General features: G+C 39.6%; 1 protein-coding gene across 1 annotated transcript in view; it reads right to left on the bottom strand.

The window, feature by feature from the left end:
- The window catches only part of DKK2 (dickkopf Wnt signaling pathway inhibitor 2), a 106,849-nt gene extending 85,737 nt beyond the window's left edge, over positions 1–21,112 (bottom strand). Inside the window, exon 1 of the mRNA XM_022567084.3 lies at positions 19,840–21,112. Within this exon, the coding sequence (XP_022422792.1) occupies positions 19,840–20,061 (222 nt within the window). The 5' untranslated portion in view covers positions 20,062–21,112. The remainder of the gene's footprint in view (positions 1–19,839) is intronic.
- Positions 21,113–22,828: the final 1,716 nt, after the last annotated feature.

The following is a 22,828-nucleotide window of genomic DNA, read 5'->3' as shown; positions in this document are numbered from 1 at the left end:
TAGTATCAAGTTCTTAATTTTTCATCATCCAATATGTGTAAAATGGAAAGTCAATATCTTAATTTGCATTCTCTTTATTACTAATTAATACTGAAGCTCTATTCAAATTTTTATTGGCCACTTTATTACTCTTCTGTCAAGCACCTGTTCATGTGTTTTTTCCCATTTTTATGGATTGTGTACCTCGGTTTTAATTTCTTATTGATCCGTAGGAATTTGTTGAATATTCTGGACACTAATCCTTAGTCATACAAGATTTGGGTTGGCTACATGTGCTGCGTACATCTCCCAGTTAGTGACTTGTTTTCTACTTTCTTTATGGTATCATTGGGTAGGCCAGTATTACTTTAAATGTAGTCAAATGTATCATCTGTTTTCTGGTTGGTGCCTCACTTAAAAAAATCTTTTCTTTCCCAAGATTTGAAAGATATTTATTATATTTTCTTCTAAGCGTTTTTCAATTTTTTTTCTTTTTGCATAAAAACATTAATTCATTTAGAATCAATCTTTGTATATAGTAAGGTAGTGTTACAATATAAGTTTTTTCCATATGGATACTCAATTTTTCCAACATCAGGTTTTAAACAGTTCCTTCTTCTCTTAATGATCAATGTCTCAATCTTTTTTTGGCTCTCTAGTCTGTTTCATTGGTTAATTGGTCAATACCACAGCATCAATTAATATAGCTTTATATTTTTCATCTCTCTTGAGACATAAATATTAAGTCCTGTAAATGGGATTACAGAATAACCTGAAACTTTGGCAAAATACAATACTTTCAGTAGCTAAAATAAAATACAATTTTTCTCAAATGTCTATATACCAGTATGACAGATAAATCATATTGGTAATATGAGTAAACACCAAAAGAGAGAAATGTAATACTCATGATAAAAACTGAGACCATGATAAATGGCATAATAACAATATCATAATACCTCTTGTGTGATATCATTTCCCCTTCCTTTTTTTAAATTAATTTTATTTTATTTATTTTTTTGGCTGCATTGGGTCTTTGTTGCTGCACGCGGGCTTTCTCTAGTTGCGGCGAGCGGGGGTTACTATTCGTTTCAGCGCGCAGGCTTCTCATTGCAGTGGCTTCTCTTGTTGTGGAGCACAGGCTCTAGGCGCGTGGGTTCCAGTAGTTGCAGCATGTGGGCTCAGTAGTTGTGGCTCGTGGGCTCTAGAGCACAGGCCCAGTGGTTGTGGCGCACGAGGTTAGTTGCTCTGTGGCACGTGGGATCTTCCCGGACCAGGGTTTGAACCCATGTCCCCTGCATTGGCAGGCATATTCTTAACCACTGTGCCACCAGGGAAGTCCCATTTCCCCTTCCTTTAAACAATAAATAAAGCTTGCCCTTCCAAAGAGTCAAGTTAGAGCAAAGTTATTTGAAAATTTGAGTTTGGGAAACTAAGTCACATCTCAATATAAGACTATTAGAGAACATAACGGCCAATCTAAGAAATCATTCTCCTTATCTGCTAGCTATGTATGTACTATAACATAAAGAAAAATTAAAAGAAGACCCCCCCCCCAAAAGAAAAAAACCAAAACCAAAAAACATTTGGAAAGTATCAAGAAAGCACAGCTAATACATGGGTTTGGTGTTGTCTGGTCACTAAAAAATGATTGAGGAATCCAGTCTAACAAATAATAGGATTTTCAAAGTGCTTTTGTTTTTATAGGGTATGGTCAATAAATGCTTCTTGACTAATTTTTCCTGCTCTGGCAATGGCAGACTTGATGATTGAATTGGTTTTTAGGATACCAAATTTTTTAATACTCTAAATGTATACAGATAAAACACTTCCTAGACTATAAAATGAATGTTTCTCACGTTTCTATGAAGGTATTTTCTTAGGAAGGTCTGTTCTGCCCTGTATGTATCTTGTCCTGCCTCAGTTAAATTCCTAAGTCATTATTCTGTGAGCTACTGATAACTCATACTTTTGTAGAAATGCCTGTTCTGATCTATGGATATGTTTTTAAGACAGAGCTAAGGGGCTTTCCTGAGGGGCTGGACATGAGTGTAAGGGAAAGAGAGAAGTTACAGATGAATCCAAGCCTTTTTGGTTGAGCAATTAGAAAAAGAGACTTACCATCAAATGAGATGAAGAAATCCATGGGTGCAATAGGTTTGGAAAAGGGAAAAGATGATTTTGATATGGTCAGTATGAAATATCTATTAGTGGAAATGTTAGGTTAACACATTATTCTTATTATTCTGAAGTTCAAGAGAGAGGTATTGCTGAGAGATATAAATATGGGAGTCACTGGCATATAGTGGTATTTAAAGCCAAAAGGTCATGAACTCACAAAGAAAATGGCTATAAATGGCAAGGACTAAACTTCATACTGGTATTAGACCAGTTTCCGTGCTGAAGAAATAATAATATTAGTTTGTTGTGATTTATTCTAAGTAAACCTGTGTTTCTTCCTTGGGTAAATCTATTTCCCTAAGTACCTAATTTTAGAATCTGCTTGGTAATGTAGTCCACATTCATCATTCTATAGGATAAACCTTCACTTTTTTGAAAATCAGAATATCTCTTCCATATCATATTATTCCTTTTAGATCCATGGTGATAACTGAATTGTCTTAAGACAGTGGGATAAAATCACTTCTGGGTAATAAACTTTTCCTTCTTGAGCTGAGCCAAGTAATCTTATCTGCTTATCTAAATGCAGACCCAACCAAGTTTGTAGAACCTACTAGAGTGAAAATGAGTAGCTTTTAATAAATAAGATATCAGTTTCAAAATTATGTTTTGTGAGAGAGAATCAGAGTCAGGGCAAGAACACAATCTATAGCTCTAAATTATGATACCACCTACTTCCCTCATTATTTCCCCTTATGTTTTTCCGACTTAGACATATTCATTATAAGCAGGTGTTAGAGGCAGCTGTTACTAAGATGGAAAGGAATGGGAAAGCTCTTAAATATTGCTTTCTTTATTAAAAAAAAAAAGTCAGAACATCTGTGTTCTGGACTTCCCTGGTGGCACAGTGGTTGAGAATCCACCTGCCAATGCAGGGGACACAGGTTCGAGCCCTGGTCCGGGAAGATCCCACATGCCACGGAGCAACTAAGCCTGTGCGCCACAACTACTGAGCCTGCTCTGTAGAGCCCGTGAGCCACAACTACTGAGCCCACGTGCCACAACTACTGAAGCCTGTGTGCCTAGAGCCTGTGCTCTGCAACAAGAGAAGCCACCACAATGAGAACACGTGCACCGCAACGAAGAATAGCCCTCGCTCGCCACAACTAGAGAAAGCCTGCGTGCAGCAATGAAGACCCAACGCAGCCAAAAATAAATAAACAAAATTAAAAACAAAAATCTGGGTTCTGCCCAGAACTAAGAAATATTTTTCGTGTGACTGAAATGATTATGCAAAAGATTACGCAGAAAGAACAGCAACTAAATTTCTTCCTTGTCGCCTGCATTTTAAAAATCTCCTTTTACTTTCACAGTAGTTTTTGTAAAATGCTATGAAAAGTTTAATGCATTTGTCTAGTTTTGCTTATTTTTAAACCCTTGAAGACTACTTAACATTGGAATGTGGTTGCTCAATATTTATTATTAGAAAACTACCTTATAATGTACAATTTTTAGCTTTATTACAGCAGTATTTTCCTTCTCTAAGGAATTTTCTCACCCTTCTGAGATGTACCCCAAATCCTAAGAGGTGAAAGGAGGAGATATGGGTGACACAACACAATATACAAAAGGAAATCAAAACCAAAAAGTTGGCCTAGACTCCTAGAACAAACCCTGTACCCTGAGTCCCAGCTAAGTATGAGCTAAGAGGGTTATGTTATCACCTTAGTCGGAGCTGTTATTGTTAGGCCAGTATATCTGTTGTCACTGGAAAACAGCATAGTCAAGTCATACTCCCCAGTGGAGGAAAGTGTGGTGTCAGAATTTCAAGGTCCAAATCAGGACACCTGTGTGCCAGATAGGCCCAGCTACACATGCGGGCTGGGCAGAGCTGCAGGACGCCGTCTGCTCAGCACATGAAATGCCAGTTTCTTTGCCGAAGATGGGTTTGAAGGATGGGATTCTTTAAAGAGAAAGCTCACCACTCAGCTGTGACATCCTTAGCCTTTCTCACATTTTAAAATAAACAATTTTAGGAAGAGGGGATTAAAGGCTTATGTCTGAGAGATGACAAGTGTGGTATATTGCTAGCTCCAGAAGAATTGCCTCAGAAGTCCTCCTTCAGATCGGCATTTGGCTTTTCATTCTGGTGACTGATGAAGAATGACCATAACTCTCAGAATATTCCAGGTGTTAAGCATGTGCAAATTTCAAAAATGCTCTATGTTCTTGTCACCGGGTTTGCAACAATCAGACCAAGAAGGGAATATCTCTCTTCCCTATTCCCTTTAAGACATAATGAGACATTTGGCCCATACCTTGACTTCCTGATCTTTAATGAAAATCTGGTCAGAGAAAACATGGTGAACAACCCAGAGTCTACTGAACAATTAGTATTAATTGTCTTTCCCCTCCCACTAAAACTGACATCTAGAATAGTATAAAGTAAGACTCACTTCTTTGCAATTTGCGGGGCTGAATTTCCCACAACTTATCTTTAGGTCCTTATTTAGCAATCTATTGTTACCTTTAAGTCCCATGAGTAATTATTAGATATTTACAATGTTTAGTTTTCTTTTAATCGATATATATACTCTACTCCCCTTGAAGCTTGTGGCAATTTTGGTTTCTTCTTCAGAGCTAAGAAAACAAGGGCTTCAATAGTGTTTCCAGAGTTTATATGCACAGTTCTATAAAGTTGTTAAACTCCAAAAAAAAGCCAGTATGGAAAAACAATCTCATTCACTTTTACAAAAAAAAAAAAAAAAGAAACTTAAGTGCTCTCCCCACTTTGCTCATCAAGGTAAAACTCTTCCATATTAAAACTGTAGTCAAATAACTACAGTTATTGAAGCTGATCTATCATGAGACCATAGGTACCAAATACTGAGCTTGCTCATAATGTCACTTTTGCTCATATAGTCACTTTTCTAGCATCTTCTTTCCTGCCTAACTGCCTCCCTCAAATATTTACTGAGTGCTGTGCACATGACAGACGCTATAGGGTATTGAGAAAATTAATTAAATGTTATTAATATAGTGAAATTAATGTAAATTTCTTGGCATAAAGTAGGTTTTCAACAAATGTTAGTTGCACTGTCTTCTAGAAGCAAGGGCCCATGTATTGCCTAGATATCCAATCACGGTACCAACCACACTCATGCTGGCTGTAGGATATTGGTAGGAGTGTGCACACTGCAGTCACAACACATAATACCAGATTGCATTATCCACGGGTAGGCAATGACTACAATTTGGAGGTTGGCCTGTTTATCCTGTTTGGTTTTGTGATTAAGCCACAAGTAGCTCTCAGTTATGTTCTTCCTTTCCTTTCCACGCATCTTAGCTGCAGATTATCACTCCTTCAAATCCTTATATTAAATCTTATTATGGTGATTGCTATTGGCTCTTCATTGAGTGTGCAATTCTTAAATCTGGTAGCAGGGATTTGAAATCAATAATTTGTCCAGTGCTCTGGCCCCTCTGCCTTGATTCCCTAAGATATTTTAAATAACCCTTGAAGATTAAGAACATCTTGGTCCCACCATCAGAGAATTTTCTCCAGGTAGCCTCTGACTCTTCCAGAAGTGGACTTTTTAAAAAAAATTACTGGTGAGGTTGGGCTACATTTTTTTTTTATTGGTGTCTACTGAGAATCACAATTATATTTTTTGGTCTTAATTTTTAAGTGACAGGCCATCAAATATAGTTGTTATTTTGTGTCAAAAGCTTATATTTTCTAACAACACACACACTCGAGTCCAATTTGTAATCAGTCACTGGGGTGGCTATGGCACAAGACCTGACTGTCGGTCACTTGTGTTTTTAACAATGAGAACCAAAAGAGACTAAAATTTAGTCACAATGTGTTGCAGCTGGTGTGGCCAGGACCCCACTGGAAATGTAATTTCAAGAAGATTTTTCTTGTTAAGAAGCCATTTCCTTCTGAAGAGTGTTGGGAAGATAGCAGTAGGGCAAATAGGCAAGTAAGGAAATTTACAAGGATTTCCAAAGAGCATTTTGGAAGCATTGTATTAATTTTGAACAATTGCTAAAACATTTTTACTGAGTTAAGCCATTCAGCCTTTTCTCTGAAACTTTAATAGGATATGTTTGCATTAAAAAATAACTTATGACAGACATTTTTTTTTTTGGCCTCAGTGCATGCGTTTTTACTAAGTGGCACATGAAGTAACGTGTGTCACCAGACTGGACTCTATGGCATTGCACTGTGTGTGATTTGTTCCTGCCTTTTCTTTCAGGAAAAGAGTGGGTTTTGGGTGGGGAATGTACTACTGGTTTGCACTCATTAACTGCTTCCTGAAAATGATGGTTTCCTGAGGAACGGTAACCATGCTACATACATTTCGACCAGGTTCTTCTAATAGAGAGGACCCGGTTACAAGATAATATTACAGATTTTTTTTTAAGACTATCAACCAAACTGAGGGTATACCGCCTTAAAGCAATCAACATTGAAACGTTTATAATTATAACCACAATACTGACTCCGTGACTCAGAATGCCTTTTGGAACTTTTTGGAATTGTTTTCAGAAAGTATACTACATTTCTTTGACTGACGTCCTCACCTTCTGTGGGATATTTCGTTTATGAAAACAACACAAAGCCACTCAGAGCCAAGGATTTTGAATGTGGTGTGTTGGTCAATATATATAATCTTGTTTATGGTCATAAAATTATGGCTTAAAATAAATAAACATGTAAACTACTTCTGAAGTTAGTTTCAAAAGAAAGGTCTAAATGACAATATCAGAGGAATGAGTTTTCTGCAGTGACTAATTTGGAAAAATAATGTCTGAGCATGCTTGTTAAAAAAATCTATGACATCATTTTAAACTTGCACATTTATCACATTCTTGCTTTGATATATTTCAGCACACGTTCTATTCTGTTCCTCCACCTTACCTGTAGGAAGATCTTGTCCACTTTACCTAACACAACCCCTGTACCATCTGTTCTGAAGTCAGCAGACTCCTACCCTCCTACTAGTGCAACCTTGTTATTTCTTACCATGCTTCTTATTCCTTGTAAACCTGCCTCTTTCCACTTATGTTTCCTCAGTGCTTTGTAAATGAAACTAGGATCAGGCTTCCTCAGGGAGCAGTGACGCATTTACAAAGGAAAAAACATCAAAATTTAATTCCTTCCAAAATATTTGGAAAAGAGAAGGCAGGCACCACCTCTTTACATTATCACCATAATGTCTAGCATGTCAGACCATTTCTTGACTGCTGTTGGATACAGTCTTACTCTTCCAGGGCATCCTGACTTCATCAAGGGAACCAGAGTATATACTCCATGAGAAACGATTAAAATAGCTTGATTACATTTTCTGTTAATGAGGAAGTGTTTTTACCTAGAGACTGATAGCCAGCTTTGTTTTGTCCATGCTTCACTTACAGCAGAGAGCAGAATGTTCCCATTCTTAACATAATTCAGGTTAACTAGATAACTAAGAGATACAAGTATTCATCCTTAAAAATCTTTAAAAAAAGGAAAACTCACCAAATTGCTCAGCTCTCATACTGTATTGAAAACAGAGGCCTGAATTGGACAATATCTGGGATCCTCTTTCAACCTGAAAATTCCAACTGGATTCCTCAAATACACTACACTTGTTTTTACGGCTACTTATACCAAGGGCCAACATAACATATGTGTCTAATAAATGTTTGTTGACTGTGATCATAGCATCTAATACATCTAAGAAGTAAGTAAGCAATTAACAAGTTGACTGGCTTACCAGAAGAACTTAATCACATCTGAATTCTAAAACATACCAATAAAAAGTCTCTAGCTGGATTCTCTGGCCTCCAATTTATTGGAGGATGCAACATAGCAATGATTAAGTAGACAGACTCAAGTAAGACTGCTTGGCTTTAAATCCCAGCTCTGCCACTCATCAGCGGTGTGGCCCCAGGGACAAAGTAAGAGAAACAAGATAATTGGTGACACTGTGTGCCAAGTTGAGAAGTTTAGACTTCATGCTCTAGAAATGAACATTTCTAGAGGACCCTTATCAGATTTTTACTTTAGAAAGCTCACTTTAGAAGTAGTGCGGAGGATGGTTCGGAGAAGCACAAAAATACCACAAAATTGTAATGTTACACTGGGAAATGATAATGGTCTGAATCAAGGCAATGGTAGTTGGGATGACAATAAAACAACAAAAGAGATCAATATTAAAAAAGAAGTAGAATCCTACCAATTAGAGCATAATTGCCTGGGAGCAGGGATGGCAAGCCGGAAGCCTAGACTGTTTCTAGCTTGGACAAATGTTTGGGTGAGATTCCTGCACATGGAACGTGAAAGATCAGAACTACTACACTGTTCATTAGGAAATGCCTACTTAGGAAAACAATAATATGTTTTCACCAGCTTTGAAAAATACCCACTTTCCTGTTTGAAGAGTTTGGGGCAAAATATATTTTGTCTGTCACAGTTCACGTGATCTCACACCCATACAGCTTGACTTTATAATTGGCTATTTCTCTGAACTTTATCCATTGTGAACCCTGTAACCTATAATGTGCCCAAAATATGACACTCAAGTTTAGTTTTAGAGCTTTAAAAATACATTTACTTCTATTATTGAGGCCCTTATAATGCCTTTCCAAGATGTTTTAAAAATATATAAACAGTAACACATCTCATACATGATAGAATAAAAACACATAGGGCTCTTTTTGAATGTCATAGGCAGGATATTCTAATAGCAGGCTGTTTGTAGCCTGCAAGAATAAAAATAATAATCCTTATAATAATACCACTAAGTTCTAATAAGAAATGTGGAAGAATTACTACTGGTACTGAAATTTTTGATGAAATACAAGAAAATCAAGACAAATAGGCAAAGAAAGGAAACAAAACCAAAAAACACCTTCCACTTTCAGTCTTTCTTCCCTAAAAAAATAAAGGCAATCTGTCAAAACAGAAACTGAATTTATGATTCCAGAATCATAAAATCCAACTCGAATAACTCATTCTTGGGTTGATTCTGTCTAATTCAGATTTGTCTTTCATAAATTCAGAGTGGAAAGGCCTTAATTTTGTTTTACATAACACAACATCTAATGATGCAATGTAAATAAACAATATTTTATTTTTCGCAAAGAGATAGGAAAAGACACCATTGTCACAGTTCCCACTTTACTGATAAGAAAACTAAGGCTTAAAGGTGTTAGATGATTTCTTCAATGTCCAGTATATTAAAAAATAGGCTAACCAGGTCTTCTGAATCTTTATCCCAGGCTCTGTCAAGCTCATCTGCTGTCCTATGTAGAAACTGTAGCCATCTTCCACTGCATATTCTTAGAAATAAAGTAGATGATACACATGGCATACACCCAGAAAGAACAATACTAATGTGGGATAACAGATTAACATGGGAATTAATTAACAGGAAACATCCAAGGACCAAACACAGCATTGTTATAAGTCAGTTACTCCTGGAAGTAGAGAGAGAGCCAGAGGTTAGGCACAACCCAAGATGAAGAGTTCCACCACATCTAGGCCAGAGGCTAGAAGGGAAGGGAGAGGGAAGGGAAAGTGGGAGAGGTCTGAGATGGTGGATGCTTCTCTCCATGAAAACCCGCCTGCCTCTGCTTTCTATCTCCCCGCACTGGGGCTGATTCCTCAAGTACTACCAATCTCTGAGCATAATGCCCTGAGTTCCCTCAGGGTAAGGGCAGCAGCAAATGAGTCAGTGGTTTTTCAAACCACAGGTTTTGATCAGTCATTTCTATAAGTAATGACCAGTATTTAAAAGAGAGAGAGCAAAGAGAACAGAACAAGAGAATAGTGCAGAGTAGAATAGAAGGAAAGGACTTAAAGGCTCACTGCATCTTAAAAGTATTTACTGTTGAAACTTTTTTTTCAAGGGTGTGTGTGTGTGTGTGTGTGTGTGTGTGTGTGTATACGTATGTGTACTTGATCCAATGTAAAATATATTTCTTTGGTACAGACTCTCTTTAGCCAGGCTTATTAAGGTATTATGAATGAAAAAGCAAGCAAGGATAATGTAGTCAAAGCCACATCCTTTCATTAATTTTGCTTAAATCCTACTGACACCGTTGGAATCATGAATCATGACATTGTATTCTTTCCTAATACATTTTGACATACACAAATTTAGAGCTGAAAAAAGAGCTCTACCTATAATTTATCTCCCATCAGTTTTTTAATCAACTGAATTTAATTCTTCTACAGAGCTTTGTTATCATTTGAAAGGCTTGTGTTAGAAGTCAGAAGATCCAAGTTCCAGCAGAAGTTCCTTTGTCACAGGCATTATTTGTAGTACATTGGGCAGATCATGACCATCTCCTAAATTTGTTCCCTCGTATGTAAAATGAGCGAGTTAAACTAGGTGATTTCTAATGTATCTCCCGGCTATAACTATGCCCACTTTAGTCTCTTGTACAAGTTCTTGAAACTTGTAGATAAAAGGTTCTCTTGTTTCTTTCTATAAAGCTCTCCATCTTGATTAATAATTATTAGGCACACGAAGAATCCTCTTATTCAATTATCAAAGAGGCAAGCAATTTTAAGAGTCTATCAGGTGGAAAATAAATATTAAGGAAGCGTTTTACACTAGAAATTAGTAATTATTTATAAAATAGCAAGTAGCCAAAAATTACTCTTTAGTGCGTAGTTCAAGCGATAAAAACAAACATTATATACTGCTTAAAATATGTATTGCATATTATAATATGTAACATTTCATGAGCATAAATAATAGATACTTGCATATTCTCATCAGACACTAGTTGATGTAACAAGTCCATCATAGAGAAAAAAAACTGGAGGCCCTTTACCTCCAAAGCATTCAAATAAATAGAGTTCAAGAAACAAAAGCACCTGTCGTGATAGGAATCTACACAGGTTTATTCCATGTTCAGTAAGTGATGAAAGGGAAAAGAGCATGAGAAGTTGGGGCAATCAGACTTGATTCCTATGGCCTGCACTAGTCTAATCCAGGGCACTTTTTAGCAGACTTTTTTGATAGCAATGAGAAATCATAAAGACTTGGTTGCCTGACTTGTGACAATTTGTAGTTAACCGTAAACGGTTTAATTTTTGATATGGAGATTTTTTGTTTGTTTCTGAAAGGACTTCAAAACAGTTGAGCAGGCAAGGGGGCTCAGGAGTTTTTACCACGAACATCTGCATATGTGACAAATGATTTCAAAGAAGGAAATAATGTCAGCAAAGAAAAGAACACGGAACAGAAAGAAAAGAGGACTGGGGAGAGAATGTGAAGGAATGCCCACGTTTATGGGCAGAAGGTTGTGGAGGAATCAGTGAAAGAAATAAAGAGGAACAAACCAGAGAGGAAAAGAAAAATATGTAATATTACAGAAGGAAGGGGCTATATTAGGTATAAAAGACAGACAACAGAGTACAGAGGATGGTTACTGGAGAAGACTCTGGCTTTCAAGTGACAAATTAACACAGCGCTTGTTCACAGTGCCAAATTCCAAATGGTTAAGATGAAGTTACAATGAGCAAGTGAAGACTATTATTTGAATGTGAGCTGTCATTTCAGTTGGTTTTAAATGACAATTTTCCGCGTCCTCCCACTTGAATCAAGTTCTTTAGTTCATTACCAGATAGAAACTCTTATTGGCAAATAGTCTGTACCCAGTATGTTAAAAGAATTTTATCACATGCTTCAGTGAGATGACTTTCACTCTCAACTTAACATTATTAAAATATTTCCAAATTATCTGAATCATGAAAAAAGAACTCAAAACAAACAAATAAACAAGTAAAGGGAATGGAACAAGAATAATGAGCTCCAAATTTCTGAGTCCTCTTAGCAGGACAGTCTGACACTCAAAGAGAGTTCTAAGTCTTCCAAATTCTCAGCAAGCCCTTTGGGCTCCAAGCACTGTGCGGAAAGTGTCAAGAAGCTTGCCTTGGCATAGGCTGTCTTACTTTGGAGAATATCAAATGAATGCTGTTGGCAGCAGACTATAACATGTTGTTCAATTATTTTGGTCCCCGTGTTTAAATAACTAATATTGCCATAGTTTTTAGGACCTGTCCTTACTGTGGTTGTATTTTTAATGTCTGCTATACCCTTGCTTCGTGTAATTTCATCAATTTTCAATCATGTGCTATTTTGCTTAAGTTTTACAAGACAGCACTGACTTACCATCCCTTTTAATTCTGACAATCAGTGCAAGAAACATGATAGCATATGTGTGCGTGTGTGTGTGTGTGTTTATTTTGTCTTGTTTTGTTCTGTTTTACAATTCTTGGCCTGGGTATAACTGAGTTCATTTGTTTCCTTCATGTACATCACATGCATTCATTTAGTTACGCCTTCCCATCTTGGTGGGGAAAATTAAGCAGCCACTTTCTATTTCGTGCAGGAGCACGTGACCTTACTTATTTCTGTAATGGTAATAGTAATAATGACATCAGTTCAATGACTAAGTGCCCTTTCCTCTTCCTCCCTGTTGCCCAGTAAGATGAATATTGTTACTATTATGGCTGCTACTGTTATCCTATTTTACAGATTTTTTTAAAAAGACCAGAGGTTAAGTGGCTTTTCCAAAGACATTAAGCTAGCCAGCTGAAATTTGGAAAAATTCCCCTAGGAATTCTGTTAGGAAGCTGTAGTGCTGCAGTGCTGCTACAGATCCACTGATTCTCTGAAAGGCAGCTCGGAGGGGTCAAAAGTAAAGAAAAAACAAAAGCCATAGCAGGTTCTAAACTTAGACAGCTTCCCCCAATCTGATCAGAATGTGAGGGATGCCAGCCAGACCAACTTCAAGCCACTGGAGAGAAGCCATTGAGAAGGCCTCCACTTTGCTGATGTCAGTGGGCACGTGGCGTCACTTAGATGCAAGATGATGGGTACTGGGGACTGTATGGTGGTCACCATGAGAAAAAAAGAGAAAAATAGGATCTATGCAATAGCATTCCCTTCTATTTGGGGCAACGCAATAATTTAATGGGAAAGAGTAAGAGAAAGAGAGATGTGTGCGTGTGTGTGTGTGTGTTTTCCTTGTTGACAGTGAATTCTCCCTAGCAGGGAGGCAAGTAAAGTCAGAGATGAAACTAATGTACTACTATGTGCGTGCGTTTGTACCCATGAACTGCTATCATACTTTGGTTACTCAGAGTAGCAATTGGCATCAACAGAGGGTTTGGGTTTTGCTATGGTTTTAATGAACGTAGAGTTATATCCATGTCATTAGAAAATAGAACAGGGAAGAATAAAATAAAGGTCCATGTTTCCTCTTAAGTCCACACTGTACGGATATTGTATCCATATTGTATATTGCAGCATATTGTAGCGCATGGTCTCGTAGTTAAATATGCAGGCTCTGACACTAGATCGCTTAGGTTCGTATTCTGGCTTTCTCCACTTACTGCTGTGTGACTTGTACAAATTGCATAACCTCTCTGTGTCTCAGGAGAATTATTGTTTTATCATTTATAAAAATAAGGATGATGTTAGGACTTGCTCCAAAGGCTGCCGAGAGAATTAAAAAATTAATTCAAATGAAGCATTTGGAGCAGTGCCTGGCACAGAGTAAATAATCAATAAATGGAACTTCTTACTATAATCTGATGTGTGCTATAACTATTTGCAAGCCAGTTTAAGGAAATAATATCTGAAAATCACTCTTTTCTTCTAGTCCTGGGAAGAAAGAACATTATTATTCCACATGGTAAAGCATAATATGGAGAGCTAACATTTTTTAGGAGATATTTGGAGGGATCCACCACTTTAAGAAGTCTCTCCCCCTAACTGTGATGCTTTGTTTTGCCACTTAGTGCACTTATTCATTCATTGATTTTAATTTGTTTGCTTTAGACAGGTTGGGACAGTTAAAATGTTGCATGATAATGAAATATTTAAATTTGAGCTATTGTGTGTGCCAAATTATAATACATAAGTAGAATCAACCAATTAAATTAGACACTGTAATATATTTTAAAGGATATCTGATGCGTATTTGTCCCTTTTATCTAACTATGGAAGAGAGATATGTAACTTTTTAAAATATTTACTACTTTTGTGTTTTGCTCATTTTATTTCTACATTTATTTGAAGCACATAGATAAATCTAAGCTAGTATTAAGATCCCACAAATACAGTCTCTTATTCAGGTTCATTGGTTGTGGATAAAAGTTAGAATATAATAATCCTGTTTTTAGTGCTGCATAAACGGAGTTAAAATACAGTAATTTATATCTGATATTGAAATCCCTTCCGCCTTAAAGGTTTCTGATTTAACTTACCATTACTAAGACAAGGATTTATGGGATGAACTCTCCCTGAGGACCCTGATTAGACGTTGGTGTTATTCATGGCCTTCCTTCCTTGTTTCGAACCCAAAGAAGTGGGCAATAACCCAAAATTGTTAGCGTGAGAGACTCATTGGGAAGCCACAATTTAAAATATTTGGATGGTGACTTTCCTCCTGTGGACAGATGTTCCTATCAAAAAAAATCTCCCATATTTTATATCAGTTGACCTCTGTGTTTGGGAGAATGGTTTATATTTATCCTAAAAAAAAAAAAAAAAACCCAACAATTAGAGATAAATATGTTGTTCTCTCATTCCCAGAAAGTGGGGACAGAGAAAGAAAAAAAGTAACTTCTGCTTTCCTTAAATAGTAATACTAAACTTTCCTTATACGTTCCATATTTAATCTTTCTATGTAATCTTAAAGCAATCCTACACAACACAAAAATCTATCTATTAATTTTTTATTAATTTTGTTTTGAGGGCTGCTTCAGATTTTTTAAAAAAATGACTCAATAAGAGGAATATAAATATCGCATAAATCTTTTCAATGATTGAATAATTAACTAGGAGCAGCTTTATCTCCTTTACATGGATGAGTACAAGTGACTAGAGGTATAATGAAATAAAACGACTTAAAAGGGCATTCAGGGAGTCACAGACAGAAATAAGATTATAATTCATTTCAATGTTACATCAATACCAAAGAATGAACAGCCAGAAGAGACTGAGTCTAAAATAGTAAATATATTGAGTATGATAAAGGCCTCTATAATTTAACAGATCATTTTAATGTACACAAAACGATTGTGCAGGGAAAAGAAGAGGAAGCGGCAATATTCTTCTAGAACAGAATACACGTTACCTTTCTATTACGTTGCTTTCTCTACTTTAAAAATTGTAAGAGTTGAAACATCCCAGGAAGGAATATGTATCAGAGGGGAGCGCTAAGGAAGACTGTGGTAGGGTCAAAGTCACAGCTGGAGTGAGTTAAGTAACCTTGTCCTTTACTCTCTCTCCTCTAGCACAGAAATAAAATGATGGATGCCCCTACTTAGATTATCATTAAAATACTTTGCTTGCTATTCACGAGGTAACCTTCACTTGTATCAACGATCAATTCTCTACTATCCACAGTGAAAGAAAAGAAGTAGCGTAGATTATTTCAAATATTTTTTTATTTTGAAAAATTTAATTTAAAAACTGATTTGCTTTCCTGATTATGTTTAGTGTCAGTTGATGTCCAGAGGAGGTAGCAAATATTTATCCTCTAGCAGGGGAAAGTTGGACTGGGGTTTTAAAAAAACAAAAAGCCATGGATAATTTTAGAAAGTGAAGAAATCACCTACAGAAAATAGGGTATATAGTTTTCTCAATGAGCATATTTATGAGTGTTTGTGCATGCAAATAGATACAGCATTTTTATTAAAGAAAATGCGATATACAAATATGAGTGTTCTCTAACCAACGTCCTCAAGCTTCTGTTTCAATGTATGTCAAGCGTTCTTTTCTCACAACATAACTTCATCCAAACCACGGTCCTTCAAGCATCAAAATTATATCAGAAAATAATGGAATCTGAATTTACATTACCAGTTTCACCTTCGTTTTAGAGACACATGCCAGGAAGCTTATCTACCTTTAAACTATAATTATTTTCCACAGTTGTCCTCATAACTTCTAAAAATATTTCAAAATCATACAGCATTGAGTTCAAATTAATCTGCCAGTCTAAGACGAAGTAAGGAGTAAAGACTAAAAGCTATTACAAACACATTCAAAAGGTTTTTCATTCTCAAAAAAGAAAAATCACTGTTAATTTCAAGGGTAAATTGATTTTATAAATTGCTTTATTTTTTAAAAATCTGTCTTTAAGGTGGCCTGTAAAAATTGATGCCTCACGCTCCAGAGGTGATGTTGAACAACAGTGTTCTTAATCAGGATATATTTAAGCGCACGATATTGGATATTTTGTTTAATAATACTTTTGATTTAGAAAATTTGCAAGTCTCTTTAGAAATTGAGATATATAAATATTGATATATATGTTAGTAACAATCCTACAATCTAATTTATCCCATATACATATACATACACACACTACCTTTTAAAACACATTAATAATAGATGCAAAAGGAAAGTCACATTAAAACAATGTGAATAATTCAGCAAAATAATTTTCGCTACTTCTGTATCGATTCACCTGAATGAATTCAATTTTCGATGTCAGCTTCCAATCATAACTCATAACTGCGTCTTTGAAAGCAAACCTAAGAGAATTTTAACACCCCTGGAGAACAGTTCATTTTCTTTGAGCGCCCTCTAAATCTTTTCTGAAATTCAAAGGCTACTCCTCCAGAAGTGATTTACGAATGATTCACCTTGCTGACAGGACAAGTAGAATTCCTACTAATTAGAATGTTTTCTTCATATGAAATCAGCTACAGTGAATCAAGAGAACCTTGGCGCCAATTTAGTCTCATTTTCACTTTTGTAGGTTAATGAATTATTAAATTTCTTCAGTAATTTCTTCTGCAATCGCAATAAAATTTTTATTTTAATTCTCTATCCTGAAAGTAAATCAGGAAAAATAGACCATTATTCAATTTTCACTTAAGGAAAAGGAGACCAAAGACTAAGTTTCTGATATGCCTACTTGAAGTTATATCTTACAGTCCCTGGTTCCTGTACCTCCGAAATGCATACAGTTCGTTATCATCAATCAAAGATTGGGGACAGGGAGACAACCAGACTTAATAGGCCTAAGGATGACACTACATAATTAGCTAGTTTTATCAGTGGGCATTTTACTTACAAATTTTCTCAATCAATCATGTTATGATGGATAAAAATGCAGTTCAGCTACATTTTACTTCTAAAGTTTTTCTCCATAAAAGGATGTGGCATCTTCCGTTTTGAATAGTCTTTCTAATTTCCATTCCATTATTGAAAATAAGAGTACTAAGAATTTTGGTAACCACATAACTAGTGGAAGAAAGAAGATAAAGAGACCCATAAATATTCAAACAATTCCTCTTTCTACTTCAAAGAAGAAAGATGTTTTCTGTTTCTTCCTTCATAACAGTACACATTTTAGATCACCCAATAAACAAGTGAGAAGCTAGAATATACAAAAGATAATCCTTTTATTTTCCAGCTATCTTACTGTGTGTGGGTCAACTTAATGTTTCAATTCTATGTTACCACTGTCTCTAATAAGTTGTAATTTTCTCACAAACCCAATGTCAAATTTTAAGGATCCTGTATTATAGTTAAGTGAATATAATGAAATATATTCCATAGGACCACTAAGTTATGGAAAGCGTACAAGACATTCAACTCAAAAAAGAAAAAAAAAAAAGAAAAATTCAACTCATTTATAAAATAAATCAATCTTCAATTTGAAGACATGCAAAACAGAGTCACAACCTCTTTAAGGAGCAGATATTTGGAGTGATAGAAAAATAAGCACACATATTTTATACATATTTATATACAGATATGCTACCAAAACATAAAGGATAAGCCAGGTTCTGGGATGCCTCTCACAGTCTAACCCATGTAACCCTATGGCTAGCGGCAGTGCTGACATAACTGATAATTTGACTGAGGAACATCAGGTGTTACCCAATGGTGACAGAAACAGAGAGCCCTTTGCAGAAACTCACAGAATGTACATGGATTAGAATCAAAAGGAACCTCGAAGATTATTGGGTCCATCCCTCTGTCCTTGGCTAAACTAAACCCAGCTCTTTTCAGCAACTGATAAGGTTGAATTTGAAGTCAGTAGCATCAGAAAAAAATCTAATGACTTGGACTGAGAGCATCCTTTCTTTCTAATCTTTGACCCATAACATTATGGACTTCTAAGACAAGTCCATTCCTATTGAAAATGGCAGGGTGTTTCCCAAGGAAGAGAAAAACGGAATGAGAGTGGTCTGGTACGTGTGGATGGAGGTATGTACACATGTGTGAGAATATGCACAGGACATGTGTGCATGAAGTGTGTATGCAGATGTATAGTTTATTTCTCTTGAGACTTAAAAAAAAATTACTGTGGTTGCAGGCTTTGTATTCCTTTGAGAGGATAGCTGAAATGTTTGACATTTCAAAGCCCAGGAAGCATTCTGGAACTGCAAAACGAGCAAAACTCTCCCCGTGAGAGGGCACTAGGGGGCCAAGCGGAGCAGAATCTTCCCTCGCTGTCCATTCAGGACAGCCTTGGTTGTCAACCTTCGCTCTGCCGCCTGCGCTGGGGGCAGGGGCAGCGGAGGACGCTGGGGGCAGGGGCAGCGGAGGACGCCGAGAGCGCGCACAGCAGCTGCAGCAGGATCCTCTCATAAAACAAGGAAACCCAGGATCTGTGGGGCAATGAGCCGCCTTTACGGGTTGACAGTTGTGCTGTGGCTGTGCCCGTGCTGCTTGGCAAACTGGCTTTCGGTTTTGGCTTCGCAAAAAAGGAGCGGAAGGGGGAGCTGTAGTGGTTCCCAGTGCCCGCAGGGCCCCCTCTCCTGGCCGCTGTGTGCTGGCCACAATGGGTGCAGAGTGTGCGCACTCGGGTCTCTCTGTGTCTGTATGTGTAACTGTTTGCATGACTGTCAATCTGTCTGTCTGTGTGACAGAGAAACAAAGATGCTCGCGGAAAGTTCCCTCTGGAAAATAAACCTCGGGAGTTTTCCTTGCTATTTCCCAGGCACCCTGGTCCTCCGTAACTATGATACTGCCATTGTCGCTTCGTTATTTTGTTTCCTCCGGGATGATTTATATCCAGGAGTGAGAAATGCACGTTTATTGAAGTTTTCTGTATGTGACCTTACTTCATGGAAATGAGAAAGTGGCTGGGAAGGAAGGAGAACCTGAAAAACGGTAAATTCCCTCTTCGGATTGTGAAATGAGACAGTTAAGAGCCCAGAAACTGGACTCAGACTGTCCGGATTCAAATCCCGCTCTGCCACTTTCACTAACTGTGTGCCGTGGGCAAAGAGCTTCTACTCGGTGCCTAAGTTGGTTCATTTGCAGGATAGGGATAGTAACAGCGCCTAGCCCATAGGCTTGTGAAGATTAAATATACGTAAAACGCTTAGAACAGTACCTGACACATAATAGTTGCTGTGTGTTAGCTATTAACATCATCCTCGACATCCACTGTGTTAAATGTGGAGAAGGACCATTCCGGCCCTGTCCCCCATCTGTACGCACTAGATCTCCATACATGCCCATCATATCCCCAAGCAAAGATGAAAAAGTACCCTCCCCCGCCCGCTCCACACCCTCCCGCACTCGCAGTCACCCAGCCACCCCCGCCAGTGCAGACGTGCATCTGCGAACCCCTCCCCAGCCGTCCTGCGCGCCACACCTGGGGGCGCACTCGGGAGCAAAGGCAAACGAAGTGTCCGAGAGTGCCGGTCCCTACCTCTCCTGGCTGAGGAGTGCATTGGGGGTATTTTCCTACCTGCCCCAGGTTTTTGCCCTTCTTACTGCCGCCGAAAGCCAGTCCTTGGTATGTGCCCGCAGATCGATTGGCGGCCTGGGCTGGCGTCTCCCCGCCCAGAGAGGACTTGATGGAGTTGAGTTTGGCCCGCGAGCTGCCGAACTGGGAGCCCTCCACCATCAGCACCGCGGCCAGTAGGAGCAGGCAGCGGGAGGAGTCCTTGCCCCGCATCAACGCGGCCATCGCCTGGCGAGGGGTCCCCAGGAAGGGGCAAAGCCCGCAAGGGTGCGGGTACAGAGGGAGGGAGGACCCCCAACACGGGGCCCTACGCGCAGGGCGCCGGGACTCGCAGACTCTGTTTCCCCCAACCCCACTTGGCTTTGGGGGCCCAGCACCGTGTGAACTCAGTCTCACGCCTCAGACCGGGAGGGAGCGCGACCCAAGCAAGACCTGCTTCTCCGCCAGGGCAGGAAGTTCTGCAGTAACTGGAAGCAATCAAAGGCGAGGCGCCTTCTTGCCAAGGAGGCGTGACCCGAGGTGCAAGAAGCCCGAGCGCCACGGCCCGCACCGCTTCCGTTGCTCCTTGCCCCGCACCTCCGAGGTCCCGCCCGGTTCTCCGCGGTCCAGTCCTCCTCCCAGCTGCTCAGGAGGTTCACATTAGTTCCTTCTCCTTCGGCCTCAGTTGCGTTTTCTCTCCTCTTTTCCTTCCCTACCCCTTATGTCTCAACCTTTGCAGGACATAAGTCCTCCTTTTCAAAGTTAGCGGGCACTATATGGGGGATCAGGAACCGCCCCCGGACAAGACCCTTGAGGTCTGAGGCCAACCAAGGTCCCGCACGCGCGCACGCACAGACGCCCCGAAGCGTTGTTCTCCGGCTCACAGCCCTGCAACAGCCAAGCGCTGCCAGGGACGCCGCGATGCCCTGGGAACTGTCTTGCGCTCCACGCGGTCTCCCTCTCTGCGTCTGCTCTCTCATCGCCGCCCCCTTTGCTTTTTATAGCTTCCCACAATGGGTTTTTTTTTTCCTCCGCCCCCAATTCAATAGTGACAAAGAGTGAAAACGTATCTATCACCCCCCACGTTCCCGCCCCCCTCTTCGATTTTCCCTGCGGCTTCCCCGCCTGATTCTCCCTCGCCCCCTCCCACTGCCCTTCCACCGGACAGCAGTTGAGGAAATGGGATTCACCCCCAGAGGAACAGGCGGGGGTTCTGATTATTCCTGACAACCAGCCACTCCCGAGGATGGAAGAACCTTTGCAAACAAACGGATGGCAAATGTGGAAGTGGAGAGGGGCGAGCTGCCACCTCGCCTCGGGACCGCCAGCACCCCTCCCCAACCCACCTCCAGTCCCTGACTCCTGGAGGAGCATTGGGAAAGCCCTACAGAAGACTGAAAGAAGTGAGCATCTGGGCATTAATGGTCTGTGTATGCTCAAGTTGGGTTTTAGCCTGTGCCTCCCAGTGGATGTGTGAGACTGGTACTGTATTGGTGCGCCAGGGAGTGCCCAACCGATCCAAATGGGACTTTGGGAAGAAGAGTACCGGAGAAGGGGGAAAGATGCTCCTATTCTCCCTCTGAGAGGCGTTTAGGACTTTCTGGTCTGCTCCTCTTCACCCTCCAGTCCCCCTCCCCACCACACAAGCAGCGTTTGTCTACGTCTCTGAGGAGCTGGGAGCAATGGGGGTCCCCTGAGTACCTTCTGAGCTTTGAACCTCACAGCTCTACCGGGCATCTTTACTGTCCCAGGCAACTCCCCCCTTTGCAAAGAGGAAATCCCAGACAGGAATGAACGGGGCGGCAAGGGAGTCTTGGAGGTTCTGCTTTCTGCCCCTTAGCCTCTGGGAATTACATGCGAAGCCTTTCCTGCGAGACCCGAGGCTCCCAGGGTCCGGTTCGCTTCTGCGGGAAAGAGGCTCAGAGAAGGGCTGGAGCGCGCGGGTGTGCGGCGCTTGGGGGCGCCAGTGGCAACCGCTGGGCAAGGCGACGAAGCCTTGCCGGAGACAAGAGATGAGGGCTGTCCCAGGCAATCTCTGGGACTGGAGATGTTCAGCGGCAGTAGAAAGCCAAGGCTTCCAAAGCAACCCAAGCGCTTAGGAATTTGTTGCATTTCTCCTTCTCTCGTGCGCTAACATCTGTGCACAGAGAAATCGAGGCTGTGCAGTACAACTTGATGGCTAACAGCTAGGGGAGGAGGCTGTTCTTTCTAAACACACTCTAGAATCTTCAGACGTGAGTTCCTCAGCTTTCACACCTGATCCTGGCACACACCAGCACGGACAGTGCGGTATACCGTCAACAGTTGCTAGGGAGTGACTCCTTTCTTTTCCACCAAAAGGGCTGAGGTAGGTCTAAAGTGTGAATTTGTAGCTGGGTTCCCGCAGGCTGCACCAGCTTTGCATATTTCTCTGCCCTGTTCTGTCTGTCTGCCAGGAATTCTTCATTTTCTGAATGACTTTTTTCTATTTGAATGCACAAGCAAGAGGTGATTAGAACTTGAGGAACCCTCAGGCATGTTTTCTTATCTTTGGATTCCCTTGTGCTTCCGCAGGGTAGAGATTTTCACGTTAAAAAAAATTTTTTTTTTCACTTTTTAAAAATATGCCCAGGAATGGATTTGTAAGGATTTGTAAGCATTCCAGGCACTAGTGGAGGGCAAGGAAACTAACTTACACTCTACAGATAAGTACTTGGGATTCAATGCTTAGACTTTACACAAAGGTGTATCTTTTGCCTTCATTGTGATTTGCCAAACAGAAAACATGAGAGAAATGGAGAAAATTAAGTTAGGAGCCTACTGGTTTGGATATTTTTCAAGAGTATTTTAGAGCAAAAGGAAAAGAGAGCTAAATATGTAAGCAAGAAATCACTCTACCTCCACTTGAAGAGTGTGGGAATCTACCAGCTGCTGAAGAACCAACTCCAATGAATCAACAGAAAATCTGAAGATACTTTGCCTGTTTCTGTTGGTTCCCTCTTTCTTTACCACCAACCAAAATAAGATACCATAT

Source organism: Delphinapterus leucas, chromosome 5 (genome assembly GCF_059928025.1).
Source record: "Delphinapterus leucas isolate spDelLeu-1000000601 "Yukka" chromosome 5, BTC_Dleu_Yukka2, whole genome shotgun sequence".
NCBI classification, from domain to species: Eukaryota; Metazoa; Chordata; class Mammalia; order Artiodactyla; family Monodontidae; genus Delphinapterus; species Delphinapterus leucas.
The sequence above is the reverse complement of the archived record's forward strand: the minus strand, read 5'-3'. Positions and strand labels throughout refer to the sequence as shown.